Source organism: Phacochoerus africanus, chromosome 2 (genome assembly GCF_016906955.1).
Source record: "Phacochoerus africanus isolate WHEZ1 chromosome 2, ROS_Pafr_v1, whole genome shotgun sequence".
In the NCBI taxonomy this organism is placed as follows: Eukaryota; Metazoa; Chordata; class Mammalia; order Artiodactyla; family Suidae; genus Phacochoerus; species Phacochoerus africanus.
In genome coordinates this window covers 278,392,404-278,415,687 of record NC_062545.1, presented here as the reverse complement: position 1 = coordinate 278,415,687, position 23,284 = coordinate 278,392,404, and the positions used below count along the sequence as shown (strand labels likewise).

Genomic DNA, 23,284 nt, shown 5'->3' with positions numbered 1-23,284 from the left:
CTCCGGCCCTTGGCCGTGACCCCCGTTCTGTAGGATCCGCTGTCGTGTCGTGTCGTGTTCTCAGGACTGGTGGTTTGTGTCTTTTCTGCGCTTGAGCCTTGCGTCAGTCTTGCCAGAGACTTTCCAACAGAGGAGTCTTTTCAGAGAGCCAGCTTTTGGGTTTTTCTCTGTTGTGTTTTCAGTTGACCTTTGAAACGCATGGATCCACTTTAGAGAGCTTTTCCTCCCTAAGTACGACACCTGTAAATAAACGTGGGCTTCTTTGTCACGTACCTTCCTTGTTGATGTCTAGTGCGGGAAACTCCTACAGCAGCTGCAGTGCTTGGTATCGCACGAGACACAGCGTGGACGGAGATGCCAATGGATGAGGCATCGTGTAGACAGATGGCGTAAGCCCGTACCATCCGGAAAAGCGGTCAGTGTATTGGTGCTTCCTTGTGACTTTTTCAATAACATTTTCTTTTCTCTGACGTAGTTTAAGAATACAGTGTAGGAGTTCCCGTCGTGGCGCAGTGGTTAACGAATCCGACTAGGAACCATGAGGTTGCGGGTTCGGTCCCTGCCCTTGCTCAGTGGGTTAACGATCCGGCGTTGCCGTGAGCTGTAGTGTAGGTTGCAGACGCGGCTCGGATCCCGCATGGCTGTGGCTCTGGTGTAGGCCGGTGGCTACAGCTCCGATTCAACCCCTAGCCTGGGAACCTCCATATGCCACGGAAGCGGCCCAAGAAATAGCAACAACAACAAAGACAAAAAGACAAAAAAAAAAAAAAAGAATACAGTGTAGAGGAGTGCCCATTGCGGCTCAGCAGTAACAAACCTGACTGGTATCCATGAGGATGCAGGTTGGATCCCTGGCCTCGCTCCGTGGGTTAAGGATCCGGCGTTGCCGTGAGCTGTGGTGCAGGCCAGCAGGTGCAGAAAAAAAAGGAATACGGTAAATAGAGTATAGGAGTTCCCATTGTGGGTTAAGAACCCAACTGGTATCCATGAGGATGCAGGTTTGACCCCTGACCTCGCTCAGTGGGTTAAGGATCCCGTGTTGCCACAAGCCACAATGCAGGTCACAGATGCGGCTTGGATCTGGCGTGGCTGTGGCTGTCGTGTAGGCCCACAGCTCTGGCTCCGATTTGACCCTTAGCCTGGGAACGTCCATATGCCACAGGTGCATATGCCACAGACCCCCCCCCAAAAAAAGAATATAGTATAACTAGGAGTTCCCTGGTGGCTCAGCTGGAGAATCTGGCATTGTCACTACTGGGGCTCGGGTTCAGTCCCTGGCCTGGAAACTTCCACATGCCCCAAGCGCATCCAAAACAACAACAATAGAAATACATACACATGCAAACTATGTGTGAACCGACTGCATATGTGAGGCTTCTGCTCAACAGCGGGCTCCTTGTTAACAGCCAAGTTGTGCGGGAGGCAAACGTTACCTGTAGATTTTCAGCTGCCCAGGGGTCAGCACCTCGCCCCCATCATTTAAGGGTCGCCTCTTCTTATATACATTTTCATTTCGGTTTCTTTCTCCTTCCTCTGAGCTAATCTGCTGTTCTTTTCCTGGTTTTTGTGATCAACTGACGTCTCAGCCTTTTAAAATGCCCTTCAAGGGGAGTTCCCGTCGTGGCGCAGTGGTTGACGAATCCGACTAGGAACCATGGGGTTGCAGGTTCGGTCCCTGCCCTTGCTCAGTGGGTTAACGATCCGGTGTTGCCGTGAGCTGTGGTGTAGGTGGCAGACGCGGCTCGGATCCCGCGTTGCTGTGGCTCTGGTATAGGCCGGTGGCTACAGCTCCGATTGGACCCCTAGCCTGGGAACCTCCATATGCCGCGGGAGCGGCCCAAGAAATAGCAACAACAACAACAACAAAAGACAAAAGAGACAAAAATAAAAAAAATAAAAAATAAAATTAAAAAATAAAATGCCCTTCGAGTTTCCCGGTCAGCTCTGCGTCATTCTTTCCAAGACATTGGGATGTGTCGTATTTGCATTATCAACGTTGTTAAAAATATTTTTTTAAAAAAATATTTTAAAAAAATATTTTTTCCTGGTGCTTTCGTGATTTTTTTTTTCCTTGACCCTTGGGTTATGTAGTGGTGTGTTACTTAAATTTCTAAACACATTTTGGGTTTTCTGGTCATCTTTTTGTTACACTTTCCAAGTTAAATCTCCCGTGGTCACAGAATATTCTCAGACCACCTCATTGCTCTGACATCTGTGGAAACTCACTGTGCCCCAACAGATGTTCTGTATGCAGGGAAAAAAAAAGGCATTATTCAGCCTCATAAACTGCACCTGTAATTAACTCAAATCTTGCATACTCTTTCAGATTTTTTTTTTTTTTTGGTCTTTTTGCTATTTCTTGGGCTGCTCCCGTGGCATATGGAGGTTCCCAGGCTAGGAGTTGAATCGGAGCTGTAGCCACTGGCCTACGCCAGAGCCACAGCAACACGGGATCTAAGCCTCGTCTGCAACCTACACCACAGCTCACGGCAACGCCGGAGCGTTAATCCACTGAGCAAGGGCAGGGACCGAACCCGCAACCTCATGGTTCCTAGTCGGATTCGTTAACCACTGCGCCACGACGGAAACTCCTCAGATTTGTTTTTATCTTTTTTTTTTTTTTTGGCTTCTTAGGGCTGCACCCACAGCATATGGAGGTTCCCAGGCTAGGGGTCGAATGGGAGCTGCAGCTGCTGGTCTACACCACAACCACAGCAACACCATATCCGTGCCACATCTGGGACCTACACCACAGCTCACGGCAACGTGGGATCCTTAACCCACAGAGCGAGGCCAGGGATCAAACCCTCATCCTCGTGGACACGAGTCGGATGATTTCTGCTGCTCCACAACAGGAGCTCCCTGTTTTTATCTTCCTATGTTGGCTCAAGACATGGGGTGTTAAAATCTCCAAATATGGGGGGTCCCTTGCAGCACAGTGAATTAAGGATCTGGCGTCACTGCTGAGGCTTGAGTCAGCCCTGGCCAGGGAACCTCCATGTGCCTCAGGCACAGCCAAAAAAAAAAAGAAAAATCCGTGTATGTTTATAGATGCGGCATCTCTCCTCTTCGTTCTGCCGGGTAGTACGGGGTTTTGATTCGGGTGCCTGTCGGTTGCATGCGGGTTTTTCATCCTTTGAACGGGGCCCTCTTGTCGCCGTGGGATGCTCTGTGGCCCAGGAGAGCCCCTTGCTCCGAGGCCCGTCTGGTCTCACGTCGGCAGAGCTGCCTGGCCACTTTCTGCCCCCTGTTCACCCACCACACCTCCTCCCATCTTCAAACCTGCTCAAGATTAGCTCTTGAGTTTTGCTTTTTAATCCAGTCTTAACCTTTTTTGCTTTTCTCACGGCCGCACCCAGGGCCGTTCCAGGCCAGGGCAGAGTCCCAGCTGCAGCTGCGGCATCGCCAGGTCCTTTGTTTTTTATTCGTTTTTATTTTTTATTTTATTTTTTGCTTTTTACGGCCACACCCACAGCATATGGAGGTTCCCAGGCTAGGGGTCCAATCGGAGCTACAGCTGCCAGACGACGCTGCAGCCACAGCAGCACCAGATCCAAGCCATGTCTGCGACCTACACCACAGCTCACAGCAACGCCGGATCCTCAACCCACGGAGCGAGGCCAGGGATCGAACCCACAACCTCATGGTTCCTAGTCGGATTCGTTAACCACCGCGCCACGACAGGAACTCCACGGCAGATCCTTTAACGCACTGCCACTGGGCTGGGCATCAAACCCTTGCCTCTGCAGCAACCCGAGCCGCTGTGGGCAGACTCTTAACCCACTGCACCACAGTGGGAACTCCTTTGCCATCTTTAATGGGAATATTTAGTCCATCACATTTCGTGTGAATTACTGATATCGGGGGTTTCCTCTGCGATCTTAACCATGTTCCCTCCGATCATGTGGTTTGTCAATTTTCCCCTTTCCTTCAGGTTACTCAGGCGTTTTGTTCTGTTTATTTGCCTTTCCACGCCTGTTGTAGGACTGTGTCTTTTCCTCTGAAGGCTTAGGGATTTCACGCCGCGTCCTGGCTCAGACCTTCCTTCAGGGAGCTCCCCCCCCCCGCCCCCCGCCCCAACACACACACACACAGTCAGGCCTGCATCACTTTGGCCTCCGTGGTACCCAGTCGTGCCAGGTGGGGGCATCTCAGTTCTGGGCCCCAGCCCGTGTGTCCTCGTCTGCCCCCTCGCCCAGCGCCAGGCCCGTCCTGTCTTTGATCAGCTTGGAATCCTCCGTGGTGGGCGCCTCCCGCGCAACTGCCGCCCCTTCGCGCTCCCGAGCCACGCTTCGCCGCGGCCTGCGAGCTCCAGGTGACTTCTTCTGCACTCTGGCTTTTCCCTCTTTTCACTTCCGCGGCTTCGGTCTGGGTCTTTTGCCCTGCGCCGTTTCCCAGTAGGTTCTCCAGTCTTCTCATCTGCCTGCTGAACGTCCTCCGACCCGTCGTCTTTCTGGAACTCGATTGTTTTGGTCGATCCTGGTGAAATACCCCGTCGCGTTCCTTTCTGGCGCAAATGAACAAGAGATGTTGGAGAGGCAGCGTCTGTCTGTTTTCTGTTACAGATCACCGAGCGTTCCGATCTCACCTTTTTGTAAATGGTGAGGGTTTTTTTTTTTTTAATCATTTGGCTCTGCTTTCTCAGCTGTCTGGTAATTTTGTATTGCATGCTGGACAGCGTGTGAAGGCACATGGTGGAAGCCCTAAGCGGAGGGCGCCAAAGGCGTCCCAGGAGCTGTTCGAGGCTGCGCGCACGAGGCCGTGGGTTTGTCCCGCAGTGGGGTGACCTCCTGGGGTGCCCCGCTCCTCGGCCCCGGCTGTTCCGGGTCCCGGCTGACAGCGGGACATTCCCCAGAGCACCGCCGCCCCGTGTCTGTCCCGCACAGACGTGAGACGCCGCAGTCTTGACTTCAATGTGTTTTCGTTTCTTGCCAGTGGTTTTTCAGCATCTGGTCTTGTGTGCGTGCACACACACACACACACACACACACACCTCGTTAGTGGGAAGCAAATACATTGGGAGGATGTTGGGAGGTCACCCCGGGTGCCAGCTGCTGGCCGTGGCCCCCGAGTCCCTGCACGTACCTGATCCCACCACCTCCTCTGCTCAGTCCCGAAGCTGCCGCGCCCCCTCCTCAGGCCTGGCCCCGAAAGTCCAGGCAGCTTTTTGTCTTCTTTTTTGGCCACCCTGCAGCCTGTGGGGCTCCTGGGCCAGAGGTCAGACCCGAGCCGCCGTTGTGACCTGTGCCACGGCTGCACCAGCACCTGATCCTTTCACCCGCTGCACCGGGCCAGGGCGTGAACCTGCACCCTGGCACTGCAGAGACACCTCCGATCCCGTTGTGCCCCAGGGGGAGCTCCCAGGGAACTTTTTTTTTTTTCTTTTTAGGGCTGCACCTGCCGCATGTGGACGTTCCCAGGCGTGGGGTCGAATTGGAGCTGCCGCTGTCGGTCTACACCACAGCTGCAGCAACACCAGATCTGAGCCACGTCTGTGATCTACACCACTGCTCACGGCAACATTGGATCCTTAACCCACTGACTGGAGCCAGGGATCGAACCTGCATCCTCACGGATACTCCCCAGGCAACTTTTTTTTTAAACGCAGATTTATTTTTTAATCGAAATGGAGTTGATTTGCACTATCACGTTAGTGTCAAGTGTTGTACATAATGTATGACATCTGTTCTTTTTTCAGATTCTTTTCCTTTAAAGGGTAGTGTGCAATGCTGACTGTGGTTCCCTGAGCCGTACAGTAGGTCCCTGTCAATGAGCTTTCAGGGTTGTTCTTGCCAAGGGGGTCCGAGCAGTAGTGGCCACTCCGTCATTCTCGGAGTGCGTCTCTGGGGTATTTTGCAGGCTAAATGCATTTATTTTTGTGTAGCTAGTATGTGCTCGTTATCTGAAAGAATCTAGGAAGATTGGAGTTCCCGTCGTGGCTCGGCGGTGAAGAATCCAACTGGGATCCATGAGGATGCGGGTTCGATCCCTGGCCTCACGCAGTGGGTTAAGGATCCAGCATGACCATGAGCCGTGGTGTAGGTCGCAGCCGCGGCTCCGATTTGACCCCTAGCCTGGGAACTTCCAGATGCCACAAGTGCAGCCCTGAAAAGCAAAAGAAGAATCTAAGAAGATCACACCATGCAAAGCTGCTCGGTGTGGCCTCACTGCCTCCGCTGGCTCTCAGAGGCGTCCCCAGAAGCCCCTCTGGGGCCCTGTCCAGGCCTGGCCCCTCGGGCCCGTGTCTTCCCCGGTGGCTCTGCCTGCAGCGTCCTGACCGTGGGCCCCGAGCCCGGCCGTGCGTCCCTTTCTGGCGCACGGGTCCTCCTCGCTCCGTGTCTCGTTCCTGTTTCCACCTTTAGTCGTCTTTCTCACCGGCTTGGACATTGGCTGCTGCTTATTCCCCCACGTGCCCTGATTCCCCCGCATGCCGTGATTCCTTGGTCCCAGGGCTCATTGTGTCCTTGCGTTTTAGGCCCCAGAAATGGGGTACATCTTGTCATCCGTGGTGTCACGGCCACACTTCTGTCCTTTGGCATGTAAAAGGCAGAGGGACGACCACAGTGCCACCCCTGCCACTGGTGCCCCCCTTCCCCTCCCACCCAGGCGCCACCACACCTGTGGGACCACCTGGTGACAGGTCCTGGGACGCTGACACAGTTGTGTTCACAGCGCGGCCCTTTCAGAACTGCCAGTCTGGTTAGCGCTGAGCTGGCAGCTGTACGGGCGAGATCGTGCACCCGTGGGTGTGTGTGTCGTGAGTGGGGTCTGCTCGGAGCTGGGGGGGCTGGAGAGTCCCCCACACAGAACAGCCCCGTCCACCCCCGGGGCCCCACAGCTACTCCAGGCGGCTCTGAAGTCACCCCACCCCTTCTGTTGGCCGCCCTGATGGTTCCATGTCCCCACGCCCGTGACTTTGGCGCGTGTCCTCCACACGGAGCCACCCATGAGGACACTGGCTCCTCCACGTGGCGCGGCCACCCTGGGATCCACCCAAGCTGTGCAACAATAGCACGTTCCTCCCTGTGGCTCCGTGGTGACCCGGCGTGTGGCTGGCACCCAGCCGTCCCTTCCCCTGACACGGGGCGTCGGCTGCTTCCAGTCTGGGGCATTGGCGAACAGGGCTGAAGTGGGCACTTTCTGTCCAGGGTTTGGTGCAGCCGGTCCTTGCTTCTCTCTTCTTCTGGACAAATACCTGGAAGGGACCTACCGGCTCATCCGCTAAGCAGCCGCTTCACGACACAACACACCGCCTGGTTTCCCGCGGGCTGGGCCAGTTTGCGTTCTCACCGCTGGGACGGGCGTTCCCACGGCCCCGCATCTTCGCTGGCACTTGCGGTGCTCAGGGCTGAGCTGTGGAGCCCCGTCCTCATCCACGAGCAGAGCTCTCGCCACGTGGTGGGGTTTTTGGTTTTTTTTTTTGCTTGAGCCCACAGCCTGCAGAGGTTCCTGGGCCAGGGATCGAACCCGTGCCACACAGCTGTAACCAGAGCCACAGCAGGGACAATGCCACATCCTAACCTGCTGAGACACCAGGGAGGAAACTCCTCAGTGTGTGTGGGTTTTTGTTTTTTTGGGTTTTTTTTTTTTTTTTTTGCTTTTTAGGGCCGCACCTGAGGCATATGGAGGTTCCCAGGCTCGGGGTCTATCTGGAGCTGTTGCTGCCGGCCTACACCAGAGCCACAGCAACGCCAGATCCGAGCCACATCTGGGACCTATACCACAGCTCACGGCAACACTGGATCCTTAACCCACGGAGCAAGGCCAGGGATTGAAGCCGCAACCTCGTGGCTCCTAGGCAGATTCGTTTCTGCTGAGCCAGGATGGGGACTCCCTCGGTGTGGTTTTAATTTGCATTCTTCTGATGGCTCATGACGTTGCGTGTCATTTCATGTGCGAATTTGCCGTCTGGCTGTTCTCTGGCGAAGTGTCTAACTCAGGTCTCTTTCCCACCCTTAAAACCGGGTTATTCGTTTGCCTTCTGCTGAGTTTGGAGGGTCCGCTGCGGGTCTCCCGCACGCGGTCCGTGTCAGACGCGGGGCCTGTGGACCGTCCTGGGCGGCGGCGGGCGGTCTGCTCATCCTTCACGCACGGGAGCTCTCCGTTTTGGCGACGCTTAGCTTATCACTCGGGGCTTTGAGGGGTCGTGCCTTCGGGGTCATGTCTAGGCTTTGCGCTGAACCCGAGAGCTCAGATTTTCTCCTCCGAGGGTTTGGGGCCGTGGGTGCGTGTGTCCCTGGGCGGGCACGAGGCCGAAAGCTCTGTCGTCTGGGTTTTACATTTAGGTCCGCAGCCCATTTGTGTGCGTCCCCATCTCGGGCGTGAGGTGCGGCGCAGGGACGTGTGGCTGGCTCAGGGTGACCCCTGCCTCCGAGCTGGGCGTTGGGGAGCTGTCACTTCCCCCATGGGGCACCTGTGCATCTTTGTCACGGATCAGCCGAACGCACCTGCTTGGGTCTGTCTCTGGGCCGTGAACGTGCGTCTGGCGGCCTCAGGCGCAGTGTCTTGCAGGAGTGCGAATCGGGCGGGACGGGGCCGTGATTGTCTTTCCATCTGGTTTTCAGTTTATTTTGCTACATAATTAAGGACCTGGGGCTCATTTTCTTATTCTGCTGTCTTACCAAATGGCATGCAGTCCTGTGGCGTGGGTGTCACCTTCTCTGTCCCCTCCCTGCCCTGCCCAACCTCAGCTGGGCTCCCCTGCAGCCGCAGGGTGGCTCGGTCACCTGCTGGTGGCCACACAACATTGATGGGGCTCCCAGGGGTGGGGGCCGCCTGTGCCGTCTCTGATGGGGACTCCCCAGGACACACTCTGCACGTGGGGTCAGGGACGCGGTTCCCCCCTTGGGGCCTCCCCACCCAGCAGCATCCTGAGGGCCGGTGTCTAGGTGGGTGTTCCCCAGGGAGAGGGCCCAGCGCCTTCTTCAGAGTCCCAGTCCCTGACCGGCAGGAGGCTGAGCAAGTTCAGGCCGAGACCAGCGTAGCCCTTCTGGTTTCCAGCCCTCCGTTCATTCTTCGTATGTGTGTGTGTGTGTGTGTCTTTTTAGGGCCGCACCCACAGCATATGGAGGTTCCCAGGGTAGGAGTCAAATCAGAGCTGCAGCTACTGGCCTGCACCGCAGCCACAGCAACATGGGATCTGAGCCATGTCTGCAACCTACACCCCAGCTCATGGCAATGCCGGATCCTTAATCCTCTGAGCGGGGCCAGGGTTTGAACCTGCGTCCTCAGGGATGCTAGTCGGGTTCATTACCACTGAGCCTCAGCAGGAACTCCCCATTCATTCTTTAAAAAAAAACAAAAAACAAAAAACCAGGGGAGTTCCCATTGTGGTGCAGCAGAAACGGATCCGACTAGGAACCATGAGGTTGCGGGTTCCATCCCTGGCCTCGCTCAGTGGGTTAAGGATCCGGCGTTGCCGTGAGCTGTGGTATAGGTCGCAGATGCAGCTTGGATCTGGTGTGGCTGTGGCTGTGGTGTAGGCCGGTCACTGCAGCTCTGATTAGACCCCTAGTCTGGGAATGTCCATATGCCACGGGTGCGGCCCTAAAAAAAAACCAAAAACCCAAAAAAACAGGAGTTCCCGTTGTGGATCAGCAGTTAACGAACCTGACTAGCATCCATGAGGACGCAGGTTCGATCCCTGGCCTCGCTCAGTGGGTTAAGGATCCGTCATTGCTGTGAGCCGTGGTCTAGCTCAGCAGCTATAGCTCTGATTCAACTCCTAGCCTGGGAGCCTCCATATGCCGCAGGTGTGGCCCTAAAAAAAAAAGACAAAAACAAGCAAATACCTTTTTCTCGTGGAAAAGTGCGCACAGGATTTACTGGCGAAAGCTCTCTCAGGTGCGCCGCTCAGTGCTGTATAACCACCACCACCACCCGTCTGCAGGGCTTTGTCCTCTTCCCAGACGGAGGCTCTGTCCCCATTAGACCCGCCCACGCGCGCCCCGCCCCGCCCCCACGGCCACTTCCCATCTCTGTGGGTTTGACGCCTCCAGGGCCTCAGGGTCTGGGTCTGTCCTTCCTCAGCCCGGGGTCTCTCCGTGGGTTGGGTGGAGGGGGGGCAGCAGGACCCCGAAGGCACAGCAGGGACCCTCTTGATCCCCAGCCAGAGCCTCGGGGGCGGGGGGGGGGCACCACTTGCCCAGTGGACACAGGTGCCTCCTCTCGGGCCCATAGGGTCCGAGGGAAGCTTCGCCTTTCTCGCTCGCCGATGCCCACCTGTCCAGGTGAACTGCTGTTCCCGATGGTTCTGCCGAGACTTTTATGACTGTGACTCTGTCTGCAACCTGCAGAGCAGTCACTCACCCGCCGGGACAAACAGCTGATGGCTTTCACGTGCTTCTCTCCAAATCGCACGGCACCTAAATATTTGGAGCCCGCGATCCTGGAAACCAATGTTGCTGGTCGGGAACAGGGCCGGTGATGGCACAGGGGCCCGTCCTGGGGCAGCAGGAGGCCACTGGGTCCCTCGGCGCTCAGGGGGACTTCGGTGTGACCCTCAGGGTCTCTGCCCACAGCCCACCTGGGGGCCTCCACCCCACCCCTTGCCATCAGGTGTGGGCTGACCCAGCCAAAGGCCACCAGGGATGCTCGCGGGGCCTCATCACTGTGCCCGGTGCGAGGCGCTCCTGGGTCCCCAGAACCTCTTTGCAAGTCAGCCCCCCCTCCCTAGAAGGAGGCGCAGTGGGTAATCTGGGGCTGGGGCGGGGCGGGGTGCGGGAAGCGGTTCGGAGCCCCCTTCCAGATGAGCCGCCGCTCTGTTTGGGGTATTTTTAGCTGGCGCGCTACCCGGCACATGGCACCGCAGAAATAGAAGAAGCTCTTTTGCTTGTTCTGGGTCTGACAGTCTCTGCTCTTGGGGAGCCGGGCTGGGGCCGGGGGGGCGTGCAGAGCGCAAACAACTTCTGCTGTTGGGAGAAGCGTCGCGGGACCAGGGCTTGTGGACGGGGGATTATTTCTGCTGGTGAGCACTCTTTATGTAAATGCCAGGGCGCCAGCTTTGGCGCTCTGCTCGAGTCTGCGAGTCTACGCGTGTAATCACAGCAGGCTGGTGGGGGGAGCGGGTAATTATGTTTTAAAATACCATCCGGGTTGTTTTTCCTGCGCTCCCCGAGACCCTGGGTAATTCCGGGTTTGGAAGATTCTGACTGCTCTCTGCTGCTCTGCCCCCCACCCGCCCCCAGCCTTCCCCAAACCTGCCAGGTGGGAGGGGCTGCCTGACCCCAGGGTGACCCCAGCGTGGTGCCCCCCCACCCCACCCCCCACCCTGTTCCTGCTCTGGTCTGAGCTGCAGCCTCGCCCGGGGCTCTGCTGACTTGGGAGAACTCTGCCCTCGCCCTGGCAACCCCCCACAGCCAGACCCAAAGCACAGCACGCCACCCTGTCCCGCGCACACTGGCGGGTGCCTCTCCAGGAAGGGCTGAGCCCCAAGGGGACAGGGTGGAGGGGTGGCCTGGGGTCCCTGGCGGGGGTTGGGGCTGACTCCAGAGCAGATGATTCCAGGCCCTGGGTGGGGGGGGCTGGAGCAGCAGGTGGGTCTCAGCACCCCCAGCCCCCATCCTCAGAGCGGGGCTGACCGTCCGGCCTGCTCCCTGTGGTTTGGAGGACGCTGGACCTCCTGGGCAGGGCGGCCCTGACGCTTCCCCACGCGAGTGTGGTGCGGAGACCACGTCCGGCTAGTGCAGGGCCTGGGACTGGGGACCTTTCCCTGTCACCCCGCTCCCGAGGCTCCGCCCCGGCAATCTCAGCGTGGCCTCCAGGCTCTTCTCACGACACCACCTGGCCTCCCCGTCTCCCGGGCTCAGGGGACTTCTGCTGAGCATTCCCATGATGCCTGAGGGTGTGTCACCGTGCACAAGGGTAGGACACTGGCAGCCCTGGGGGCCTGGTGCACCTGCCTCTGACCAGCTTGGAGCGGCCTCGGGACATCCCTACAGACCCGCCAGGGAGTGGCTGCCTGAGCCTGGGCAGAGCAGCCTCCAGCGCGGGGCGTGCGAGCCCTAAACCCTCCGCCCAGGGTCACAGGGTGGCTAACGAGAGCCGCCCTTCTCGGCAACCGCCGGCAGGCGTCCGAGCAGCCCGGGGCCTTTCCAAGCTGCAGGCCCTGCCTGACTGGGTGGGTGACGGGGACGGGCCCTGGGGCCCCTACCTGCCGGCCCTGCTGCTCCCCCAGGTGTGATTTCTCGGTGCCGACAGCTGCCGGGAGCAGGTGGCCCTCCCGGGATGACCTGGAATCATCCATCTGCTGGGGACACGGATGAGGCAGCTGGTGCCCCTGCCATCTCTGTGGGCAGGGTGGCCTTGAGCGCGGGCCACACAGTGAAGAGAACTAGATTGATGGCCTGATGGCCGTGTGCCAGCCCGAAGGGGGAGGCCGTGGGGGGAGGGGACACGGGTGGAGCCCCGCTCTGCGAGGGCCTCTCCATGACCCTGCACGAGGGCGGGCAGGTGACACTGCGGCAGCTGCTGCTGAGGCGGGAGAGCAAGGAGGGGACTTTGAGGGGCTGAGGGGGGCAGCAGGGAAATGGGGGAGGCCCAGGGCTAGAACTGGGGGCCTGCTTAAAGGGTGTCGGGACGCGGAGCCCAGGGAGGACCCCCACGTGGCTCCTGTCCTCACCCCACCCGGCTGCCTGTGGACCCCCTGGGCTGGGTACCCTCTGAGGGATGGGGCAGGCCCTCAGCCCCTGATGTGTAGGTGCCCAGCAAGTGCCTGAGACTCGAGGCTCCAGGCCGGGGGTCATCGCAGTGCGCTGATGTGGTGCTTTCACTCACGGCGTGACATGGGGACATCAGAAGGGGCCTCCCACGCCCGCCAGCCCCGCCGGCCCATCACAGCGCAGGTTCCGGCAAGCTCGGGGGTCCCTGATGTCCCGCCAGCAGTGGTTGGGCAGGGACAGTCCCCGCCGGCCCAGGGCCCCGGGCCCTGCAGCCGCCCACGGAGACTCCGTGTCTGCCCTGGGTCGCCACCTGGTGGTTCTGCTGGCGGATATTTATGGGGCCGGGAGGACGGGGCGCAGCCTCAGGGGAGCTCCCCTCCCGTCAGAGAAGGGGGCTGCTGCGAGGGAGCAGACGGGGGCGGGGTGGGGTGATCAGTCCCCTCCCAGCCTTCCCTCCCTCGGCCGCGGTGGCCACCTCCGGCCAGGCTCTCCTCCACCCGCATCCTGCCCCGGGCCCAGCCCCAGCCCTCCCTCCTGCTTGCCCGGCAGGCCTCGGCCTGGTGGACTCGCTCCCGGGCCGTGTCCCTCGCCGCCTTCTCTGCACTCTGGTTCACCTTCATCCTCCTGGATGGGCACTGCCTGTGGGCAGGCAAGCGGGCAGGAGGGGGGGCCTTGCAGGGCGGGCGCGGAGCAGGCCTGGCCTGGGTGGGCAGGAGGGGCGTTCTCCTGTGCCCCCTCGCGGGGCTGGGCCGGGACGCCCCCCTGACCGACAGGTCCTGTCCCCGCAGTGCCGGAGAAGCCAGAGCCGGTGCCGCTGGAGAGCCGGTCCTGCGTCCTCATCCGCCGCGACCTTGTGGCCCTGCCCGCCAGCCTCATCAGCCAGATCGGGTACCGCTGCCACCCGAAGCTCTACTCCGAGGGTGACCCCGGCGAGAAGCTGGAGCTGGTGGCAGGTGAGACCGCGCCCCCGCCCCGCCCCTTCACGCAGGTGCCCTTCCGTTTATTTTTTCTTCCAAGCTGTGAACAATGTGCTCATCACCAATCAGTCAAAAAAAAGAGAGAGCATCTTAAATTTCCTCTAATTTCCTCTTAGAAGAATGTGTCATTAAGAGGAGTTATTCAATTGAATTAATTTAGCATTTTAATTGAATCCCCCGGGCTGGTCGCGCTTCTGATTGGCGAGGCCTCCAGTCACGACTGGGTTTTAATTTAGGTCGTGGGCACAACCGAGTCCCATACGGTTTACTAGCCCCCCAAGCCCCGCCCCGGCCCCCCAAGCGTCCAGTCGCCCCGATCGGGAGGTAATGGCCAGAGGTTCCGAGCAGCAGCTCCCTGTCAGAAGTGGATTCGTTTCTCCTGTAAAAACAAACGGCGCTGTGGGGTCCACAGCCCGTCCGGGCCGGTGCCTGTCGGAAATGCCTTCTCAGTGTAGACATCCATTCGGCCTCGTGGCTTCTCGTAGATTTTTAAGGCTGTTCAGCGGGCAGATAGGAGTTCCTGGGCTCAGCACCCTGGCCGGTGGACACCCAGCCCCTCCTCACCCTCCAGAATCTTCCCTGAGTTCACCACAGGCTCTGGAGCTCAGGCCAGCCGGGGACACGGGCCCCCTGCCACCTTTCCTGTGAGCCACCAAGACCGCCCTCCTGTCCAGTTCCCCACCTGCCGCTCCCAGGAGCTTCGCGGGATCTTTCCACCTGAGCCGCCCCGCTGCTGGACCCACGCCCCAGCGGGCAGCCTCGCCTTTGGCAGCAGAGCAGCCAGGCGGTGCTGGCTGGGCTGGGCAGGCCTGGGTGGGGTGGAGGTGGCCCAGGCCATGCCCAGAGCCCCCGACCCTGCCAGCCCTCGCTGTTCCGAGGGGGTCCCGGCTCCTCTGTTCGGGGAGTGTCAGGGCTGGGCTGTGACAGATCCTGGGAGGGGGCATGGCCCCCGGGGCGGCCTGTTGGTCAGTGTTTGGGGTTGGGGGCATTTGAGCTGGCCACCTTCCCTAACCAGACCCCGCTGGGTCCCAGGCCGCCTGCTAAGCCCCCTTTTCCAGGTCTCCCCACAGCCAGGGGGCTGAACCGTGCAGCTCAGGGTGACCCGCTCTGCTGTTGGGTTTGAGGCCCTCAGGGGTGGCCGGCCTGTCACGGCCAGGGACCATCAGGCCACGCCCGTTAGACGCCCCCCAGGGGTCTCCATCCAGCGTCGGCCACGTGCTTCCTAACCGGTGGCCACTGCTTCTCCAGACACCTGGCCCCTGGTGGGCGGGGCCAAGGCACTCAGCCAGGGTCGGCCCAGAAGCTGGAGGGGCAGCCTTCACGGGTCCTTCCAGCTGCCACCCCCCCCAGGAAAGGACCCCCGCCTTGTCCTTGTCTCCCAGTAAAAAGATGTCTGCGTGTCTGTGAAAAGTCAGATCACAGGGAAAGGCCCAAACGAGCAGAGCCCCTGCAGGGGCCTGATGCCTGTACATCCAGGGCGCTTCCTGTGCCCAGGGGTTCTCCACAGCGGTTGCTCTGGCCGGGCCAGCTGAATGTTGCATAAGCTCCTTTTTCCACCGGCAACGTCCATTGTCAGCAGCAGCCTCCCCAGGGCTCCAGGGGGCCCGAGCCTGCTGTCGGCCCCGCCCTCTCTGGCACAAGCCCCAGTGGGGCCCCAGGCCTTGCCTCTGCCCTGGGCTGGCTCTTCCCTGCCTGCCCCGGAGAGGCCAGGACTGGCCGCCGTGAATCCGCTGTTGCAGCTCCCCGTCCGGCCTGCAGCTCAGTGCTACTTGGGAAGGAAGTGAGAGCGAGGTGCGAGTTTCCCAGCCCCAGACCCCGGCAGCTCCAGGACTCCCGTGTGGCTGGGAGGGCAGTCTGGGGACAGACTGCCTCGCCCTGGTGGCAGGGTCTCCGCATGGTGCGGAGGCCCTTGGGGTCGGAGGCCTGGAGGGGGGGGTCTGCTCTTGGGAGGCGCGGAGGCCTCCAGGCTGCCCCGGGTCCCCGCGTCGGGCCCGCAGCCCTGGGGAGGTCGTGGCCCCGGGGCCGGGCTGAGGGCCTCACTCCCCCATCTGGCGGCCACAGGCTCTGGCGTCTACATCACGCGCGGCCAGCTGATGAACTGCCACCTCTGCGCGGGGGTCAAGCACAAGGTTCTGCTGCGGCGGCTCCTCGCCACCTTCTTCGACAGGTAGGCGCCCTTCGGCGCGGGTGGCGAGCCCCCTGGAATCCCCACTGAACGGGGCCGTGTCCCAACGGCATGCGGGGCGTCGGCCCAAGGCCGGGCCTGAGAACCGCTGACCCCACGCCGGCCCCTGGGAAATACACCGCAGTCCAGAGCGTGTGGGCGGGGCCCCCGTTCCCGCGTGTCACCACCCTTCCTGTTCCCCCCCCCCCAGGAACACGCTGGCCAACAGCTGCGGCACCGGCATCCGCTCGTCCACCAGTGACCCGAGCCGCAAGCCGCTGGACAGCCGCGTCCTGAACGCTGTGAAACGTAAGAGGGGGGCTGGGGTCAGCGGGGGGCGGGGGCGCGGCGCCGGAGCCCCAGGAGCCCCAGGGCCCGTGCGGATGGCAGCCTGGGAAAGGCGGCTTGTCCCCGGGAGAAAAGAGCAGCCCGAGGGAGCCCGGTCTCGAGGTGTTAGCGCTCTTGGTAGCTTTCCAAGCGTGATGAATTCAGCTGCGAAACTATTTTAATATGTGAAATAGATCTAATTTTCCTTTTTGAACAAAACCCCTTATTTACATGTTGGGGTTATTTTGAGCCCTTGCCATCTGCTCGGCCCGCTTCTGCCTCCCGCTCCTGGGCGCGTGGGGGTGGAGCCCAGTCCGTCTCCGTGGCAGACCGCCGCCCCCATCCCGCACCCGCCCGCAACGGGGAGGGAGCCACCGGTGCCCAGCTCGGGCCAGACGGGCTACGAGCACATCCTCCCGTGGCTGTCGGCGCACAAGACTCCGTCTTGGTTTTCCTGCTTCAAAAATCGCTCTCGTGAAGCTAAGTCTGTTTCAGAGCAGAGAGCAGCCTTTGCAGCCGCTAAGTGCCTCCCAGAGCACGGGGTGCTGGCAGGGCCCTGGCAAAGGTGCTGGAAGAGGTGCGGCCGTGGCCGCCCTGGGATGGGGCTCCCGGTGGCGGGGCTGCAGGAGCCGCCTGCGGGTTCCGTGCTGTTGGGAGTGCTGGGTCTCGTGGCTCCTGGCGGAGAAGGGAGACGAGGGTGCTTGTAATTGGGGAGGCCGCCGGGGGCGGGGCTGTGGCAGGTGTTGGCCGGCTCCCTCCTCCTCCAGCCCTTTGATCAGGCCCCAGAGGCCCGAGCCTCACAGCTGGGTGGGTCCCCGGGCCCTGCCCTGATTCCCGCTCGCCAGGGCGGGGATGCCCTCGGGCTCGTCTAACCAGGCCCCCCCGGTGTGCAAGCTGGGTGGGGAAGTGAGGCCTGGAGATGGGGGCCTGCCCGAGGCCACGCAGCCAGCCGGGGTCAGGGCGGCCGGAGCCCCCGGCCTCTGTGCTCAGGCTTAGGTCCACAGCCTAGCATCTCGTCTGCCCTGACGGCTCCTCCCCTGAATGTTCCAGCCAGACAGTGTCCCAAAGGAGCAGGGCAGGCCTCCAGACCCCGGCAGCAAGGAGGGTGAGCCCTGGCCTTCCGTCTACCCAGGAGAGGCCTGGGTGGCCGGAGGGGCACCAAGCAGAGGGCCCCCGCCTGCCCCCGGGGCCCCGCAGTGGCCGCTCCGGCACAGAGCGCTCTGCGCCCCCCCCCCCCTCCCCGGCTGGTCCGGGCGCCTCAGACCCGCGGCCCCGTGGGAGGCGGAGGGTCGGCATCGAGGGAGTCCTCGAGCGGGCGGCCGCTCACGGGCCCGGCGCCCTGTCCTTGCAGTGTACTGTCAGAACTTCGCCCCCAGCTTCAAGGAGAGCGAGATGAACGTGATCGCCGCGGACATGTGCACCAACGCCCGCCGGGTCCGCAAGCGCTGGCTGCCCAAGATCAAGTCCATGCTGCCCGAGGGCGTGGAGATGTACCGCACGGTCATGGGCTCCTCGGCCGCCAGCGCGTCCCTGGACCCCGAGTTCCCGGCCGCCACGGCGCAGGTCTTCGAGCAGCGCATCTACGCCGAGCGGCGGGGCGACGCCGCCACCATCGTGGCCCTGAGAACTGACGCCGTGAATGTCGACCTGGGCGCCTCCGCCAACCCCGCCTTCGAAGCCGGCGAGGAGGCGGACGGGGCCGGCTCGGTCATCCAGGAGGTGGCCGCGCCCGAGCCGCTGCCCGCCGACGGCCAGAGCCCCCCGCAGCCCTTCGAGCAGGGCAGCGCCAGCACCAGCCGGCCCGCGACCCCGGCTGCAGCGAGGAGACAGGAGGGCCCGTTCCCAGGGACCTTGTAGGAGCCGAAGCGGGTCCTGAAGCTGCTTGCATGCGTTACTAATACAGACAAATGTGATCAAGCCACTTACCTACTGAACTGCTACTGTTGCCTGAAAAAAATGTGATTTTTATTCTGCTTGTATTTAAAATTTATGAAGGAAACAAATGCATTCGTTATACTGTAAACGATTAGGCCACTGGCGACCTAGTTGCGCGAAGAGGTCCCGCGGCTCCTTTTTGATATTCGAGAGGTTCGTCTCCAAAGCCCCAGCTTTCCTCCCCCTTGGGGGGGGTGGGGGGTGGGCAGGAGGCCGCCGACCTGGTGCCCTGCCCTGCCGGCCTCCCGCCCCCGCCCCTCCACCCAGGGGGAAGCCAGGGGCCTGGGGTGAGGGGCATGCGTCTCGGGACCCTCGTTCCTCACCTGGGGGGACCCCACCCCTCGGGGCCACAAGCCAGGGCTGGGCCCCCGGGGGCCAAACTCCCCTTGTTTTCCCTTCTTCCGGAGACTCGGGGGTCAGGCCTGCCGGGTCCGCCGTGTCTGTGGGGTGTGAGTGTGTGCGGAGCGTGTGAGTGTGTGTGAGCGAGCGTGTGCAGGGAGCAGGTGACGGCACGGGGACCGGCCCGCCGGCCGGCCGCCGTGGGTGGAGAGTGCCCTTGGCTGTATCTGTTTTCCTTCCCGGCACCTGTGGGACCTGGCCGACCCCACGGACCCTCGGTCCACCTGGGACCCAGCGCCTGGGCCGCCACCGCCGCCGCCGCCGCCGAGCCCCCGCTGGCTCCCACCTGGCCGCCCGCCATCCCGTGGGGAGAGGCTACGGCCCCTGGTGCAGCCACGCAGCCTTCAGCCACGTTGGGTTTGTGTCTGTTTATTCGTTTTCGTCTTAATTCAGATCTATTTCATGTATGAAACCATATCTGGTTTGGAAACTTTCAGACCCAAAAGAGCAAAAAAAATTAGGGACGATTGGGTGTCCCTGCCCCAACCCGCTCTGGCTTGGGGGTGGGTCCCTCCAGACACCATGGCCCCCAGGCCTCCGGGCCAGGTCCCGCTCACCTCCCAGGGCTGAGAAAGGGGTGCAGGCTGGCGCTGGCGCAGGGTCCCCTGTGGGTGCACCGAGCCTTGGGCTGTCTCGCTCCGAGGCTGCAAGTGGTGGCCAGAGGCACAAGCCAGAGCTGGGGCGGTTTGCAGGTGCTGAGCTTCTGGAATGCAGAGGGGGCGGGCCATGGAAGCTGTTGGTTTGAGGCTGGAATGCTCACTGTGAAGTTCAGTTGCTGTTCTGAGGGGGAGGGGCACAGGCTGTCCCAAGTGCTCGGTCCAGTTGTCCGGGGGCCGCCTGCCTCCCCCTCCCCCTCCCCCTCCCCCTTGCCAGGCAGCAGGGCTTCAGGCCCGTCCTGCTGACCGCAGCCCTTGGGAGGAGACCTCGGGCAGTAGTGGGGGGGGGGGCTCCTTCCAGGCAGGCTCTCCAGAGAGCTCTGATGGTTGCCCGACCGGGGTTTGGGGGGCCCTGGGCGGGCACGTGGGGGCTAATCTCAGCCCCTCTATCCACCCCCACCGTGCCTCCCCAAGGGCAGGGAGGGCCAAGCCCTGTGGTCCCAGCCCAGGGGCTGCAGCTCCTTCCTGCTGGAGCTTGGAGCCCACCACCTGGCCCAGAGGGGGGCCCCCTCCGTCTGAGGCCCCGAGGGGGCTGGAGCTGGCAGGGGCCTGGGCCCTCAGGGCGCTGCGGGGTGGCACTGGGGGTGGGGAGGCAGGCCCGTCGCCTCCCTCCGGAGCCCCCCCATCCCCCCACCCCACGTTTGCACCTGCACCTTCCTTCATCGCTGGGGACCTTCGGGAGCCGGCCGCCCGCCTGTCCCGCTGTGGGCAGAGGGCTCGCCCTCCCTCTCTCCCCCGCTCCAAAGTGGGCACGGGCCCCCCCCACCCCCGCGTCTAGGCCGGGACGGGGAGGGGCGCCTCCGGGCCGGCGGCCTCCCGGCAAAGGCCTGACCGCCGCTCGGGCTAGCACAATGTCCCGTGACCTCTGTCCTTTGGTTGTTTCTGTCGCTGTCTGTTGTGTTGTTCCGGGTATGGAAGGCAAGAGCTGTGGGTGGAACTTTAATCGTAGTCAAATGTGAATGGCTTCTGAGCTCTCCCTGCGCCCTGGGTGGGCCAGGCCGAGCGTTTTGCACTAATGTGACCCGCGGGGACGCGGGTCGGGAGCGGTGGCGGACGGGCACGGCTGATGATTGTACCTGCCGGGGCGTGCCCTCCGTGCCCGGTGCGTTCCGCGGGGCGGCGGCGGCGGCGGGCCCGGCGCGGAGGGGCCCTCCAGAGTGCCTTAGCATCTTTTGACCATTTTCCCCAAGGAAAACCAGTTAGGAGAACCGGACCCTCCCCTCCTCTGTTTACAAGACGACTAACCCTGTCCTGTGGGTGTGATCCTGACGGACCCTGACCCCGGAGACCGAGACAAGCCACTCAGTATTTATGAAGTGTCTGCACCTTTATCCCTAAGCTTGACTAGTAGCAATACGCATATACTCCGTAGTGTCTGCATAGAGCTAATCCTATCAGCGCCTTTCAAGGAGGGAAGGACTGGGCCGGGTCCCAGCGGCCGCGGCGGGCGGCGGGCCTGGGCTCAGCAGCCGCCCGCCCTCGCCTGCCCCCCCGGAGGCAGCTGGGGCTGGGGCGAAGGTCCAGGAGAAGGGACCGGAGGTGTGACAGATCCTGTGAGCTCGGGGGCCCGCCCGCCTGGCCGGCGCGCCTCTGTACTTGAATCCTGTCTTGCACTGTGTCTGGTGTCGCCCAGAGTTCTCTGTGACTGCTTGACCTTGCACTTGACGGACTGTGCTACCTTGCCCCTGAAGGCGGACCAGAGGCCGGGGGAGAGGCCCTGGGGTGGGCAGCCTGCCGGCCTGCCCGCCCGCCCGCTCGCTGCCCTGGCGCGGGGGCCGGCGTGTTTCTCCTCTGTGTTTAGAGGGAGGGGGCAGAGGCTCAGCCTGGGAGGGGCCTGCTCTGCGCCCGGCCCAGCGCTGCCCTGGCGGCACCCGATGGCCGGAACTTTCTAGCACTGGCCCAGTGCCTGCCACCCCAGCCGTTGACTGCGTAGGTGCCCCTCAAACGGGTTATTTTTAGGGAAATAGCTTGCTACAAGTAGAAAAAGGCCTCTGGCCCGTTCACCAACCGAGAACTCCGAGGAAACCTGCTTTTTTGCCTCTGCAGCGGTAAATCCTCAACGCAGAATGGAGAGTGCATAGCTGTCTTGAGCTTTAACTACTGTTTCCGAACGTTGCTGCTGCGGGAATTTGTCACTCTGTCAGCCAGCCAGCCCCGGGCGAGCATGTCACCCGCTGGCGGCCGGAGAGCGCGGGGGCTCGGTACAAGATGTTTCTGACATGGCAAGGGTTTCTGGTTTTTGTTTGTGTGTGTGTTTGTTTTGTTTCGCTGGAAAAAAAAATGAAAAGAAAAATTATGCAGAATCTATAACACATTCAGATTGGACAACCTGCTTGAATTCTGATCAATCGCTTCATTGTTAGCGTTTCGCACATGATTGTAATTTTTATGTCAAAAGAAGCCAAAACTTGCAATACTATTTTTAGCAGACAAAAAAAAAAAGAACTAAGTATAAAACGTACACATATTTTTGACTTGAACATTTGGATGTTACTGGTGCAAAGAGACCATTCATCCTTTGGATGGCGTGTTTGGGAAAAAGAGACTTTTGAAAAGGACATGGTGGTTGCACAGAGTCCGTGGAGGGTGTGTACTGTAACTCGCGACTGTTAAAAATAAAGAAATAAACACATTGTTCCTGGGCTGCGTATAAAGGAGGCTTGTTTCTCAGTGACACTGAGTTCCATTTCAGCCACACAAGAGGCTAGCTTTTTTTTCTTTTTCTTTTTCTTTTCCTTTTTTTTGAAGAAGGAGGAAACCTCTGACCGTTCCTCCTGTGCCGCCTCCTTTCTGCGCTGCTGCTCGGCAGCATCCAGACTGTCGCTTCGTAGCCACGCTGACACCACGGACGTAGCATAACTCAGACGACAGAACGTCCGCCTGCGACCAGGACCCTGAGGGCTCTGAGCCCCGTCAGGAGGTGGAAATCCGTTACAGACAAAAGGATGTGATCCTTCACTGTAAAGCGCTTTGTAAAATTCACATTTACAGAATAATAAAGTCAGTTCAAACCCAGGCTGCCTGCACTCTGCTTGGCCACTATGGGCTGTTGGGGGGGGCAGGGTGGCGCTTCGAGGACCCAGGAGCCCTGGGTGAGGGAAGGGACCATCCCCAGGCTTGTGGCCTACTTCCCGCCCCCTTCCCCACAGTATCATCAAAGGGACGGGGCCGGCAGGCACCATGTCCCGGGCAGGGGATGTCTGGGGAGGGCCCTGAGCTCCAGGTGAACTGGGGGGGGGGGGGAGGCCTACTTTTTATTGTCTGCAAAGGGTATACCCACCTTATGGGGCTCACCTGCCTGCCACCTGCCAGGTGTGCAGCTGCCTCCATCCCCTCCCCTCCCCTCCCCTCCCCCCACCTCCTCTTGGGCCAGGTCTGCCCCCAGGTGGAGGGAGGGGGAATTGCAGGTGGGCGGAGCCGGGGGTGGGGAATCTCAGATTCAGGCTGGCCGCCTTCCCAGGAGGACTTTTCTGGGCCCCCAGGACCCCCGACAGACCAGGCTTTGCATCAGTGTGTCCCATGGGCGTGGGCCAGTTGTCGGGCCCCCACACTGACACCTGGGTGGCAGGCTCCTCGCTTCCTTCTGTCCTGCGACAGTCTTGTCCAGAGGGCCACCCCTGACCTGCTTCTGAGCACCCGGCCTCGCCTCTTTCCTGGGCTCCGTTGCCCCTGCTCTGCCCAAGCTCGTGATGGGCTCAGTCGCTCGTTTGTGTGTCTTGCCTCCCCGGAGGGCAGGGTTCTGCAGGACGGCTTCACGTGACACCTCCCAAAGGGGACCCCCCCACAGTCATGGTGCAGACACGGGGTCTAAAACAGGTGGAAGTGGTTTCCAGATGGCAGCTGCCCTGGTTCGGAGCTGCTGGGACCCTCCCCCTCCTGCAGGGGCCGAAGCACACAGCCCCCCCCCCCCCCCCGCCCCCGGGCAGGCCAGGGACAGCCAGGGAGCCAGAGTCCATCCCACCGCCAAGCCCTGCAGGGCGAGAGCTCCCGGTCCTGTTTCAGAGCAGCGTGGCCTGTGCAGGCCCCTTCCCCTTCCTGCCGGGGCCTCGAAGCTGCTGGGTGGGTGCCCTCTGGTCACCCTCCTGGGACGGCGGAGACTCCCAATCTCTGGGCCACAGGCTGCGCCCCTGGAAAGGCCTGTACAGCCCCACCATAAGCCCCCAAATG

At 61.2% G+C, this 23,284-nt stretch overlaps 1 protein-coding gene across 3 annotated transcripts in view; it reads left to right on the top strand.

Moving 5' to 3' along the window:
• NACC2 (NACC family member 2) overlaps positions 1-22,132 on the top strand; it is a 70,390-nt gene extending 48,258 nt beyond the window's left edge. For all 3 annotated transcript variants that reach the window (XM_047768912.1, XM_047768910.1, XM_047768913.1), the window contains 4 exons: positions 13,448-13,612; positions 15,698-15,803; positions 16,012-16,109; positions 17,479-22,132. In XM_047768912.1, coding sequence (XP_047624868.1) covers positions 13,448-13,612; positions 15,698-15,803; positions 16,012-16,109; positions 17,479-17,984 — 875 coding nt within the window. In that variant the 3' untranslated portion in view covers positions 17,985-22,132. The remainder of the gene's footprint in view (positions 1-13,447; positions 13,613-15,697; positions 15,804-16,011; positions 16,110-17,478) is intronic.
• Positions 22,133-23,284: the final 1,152 nt, after the last annotated feature.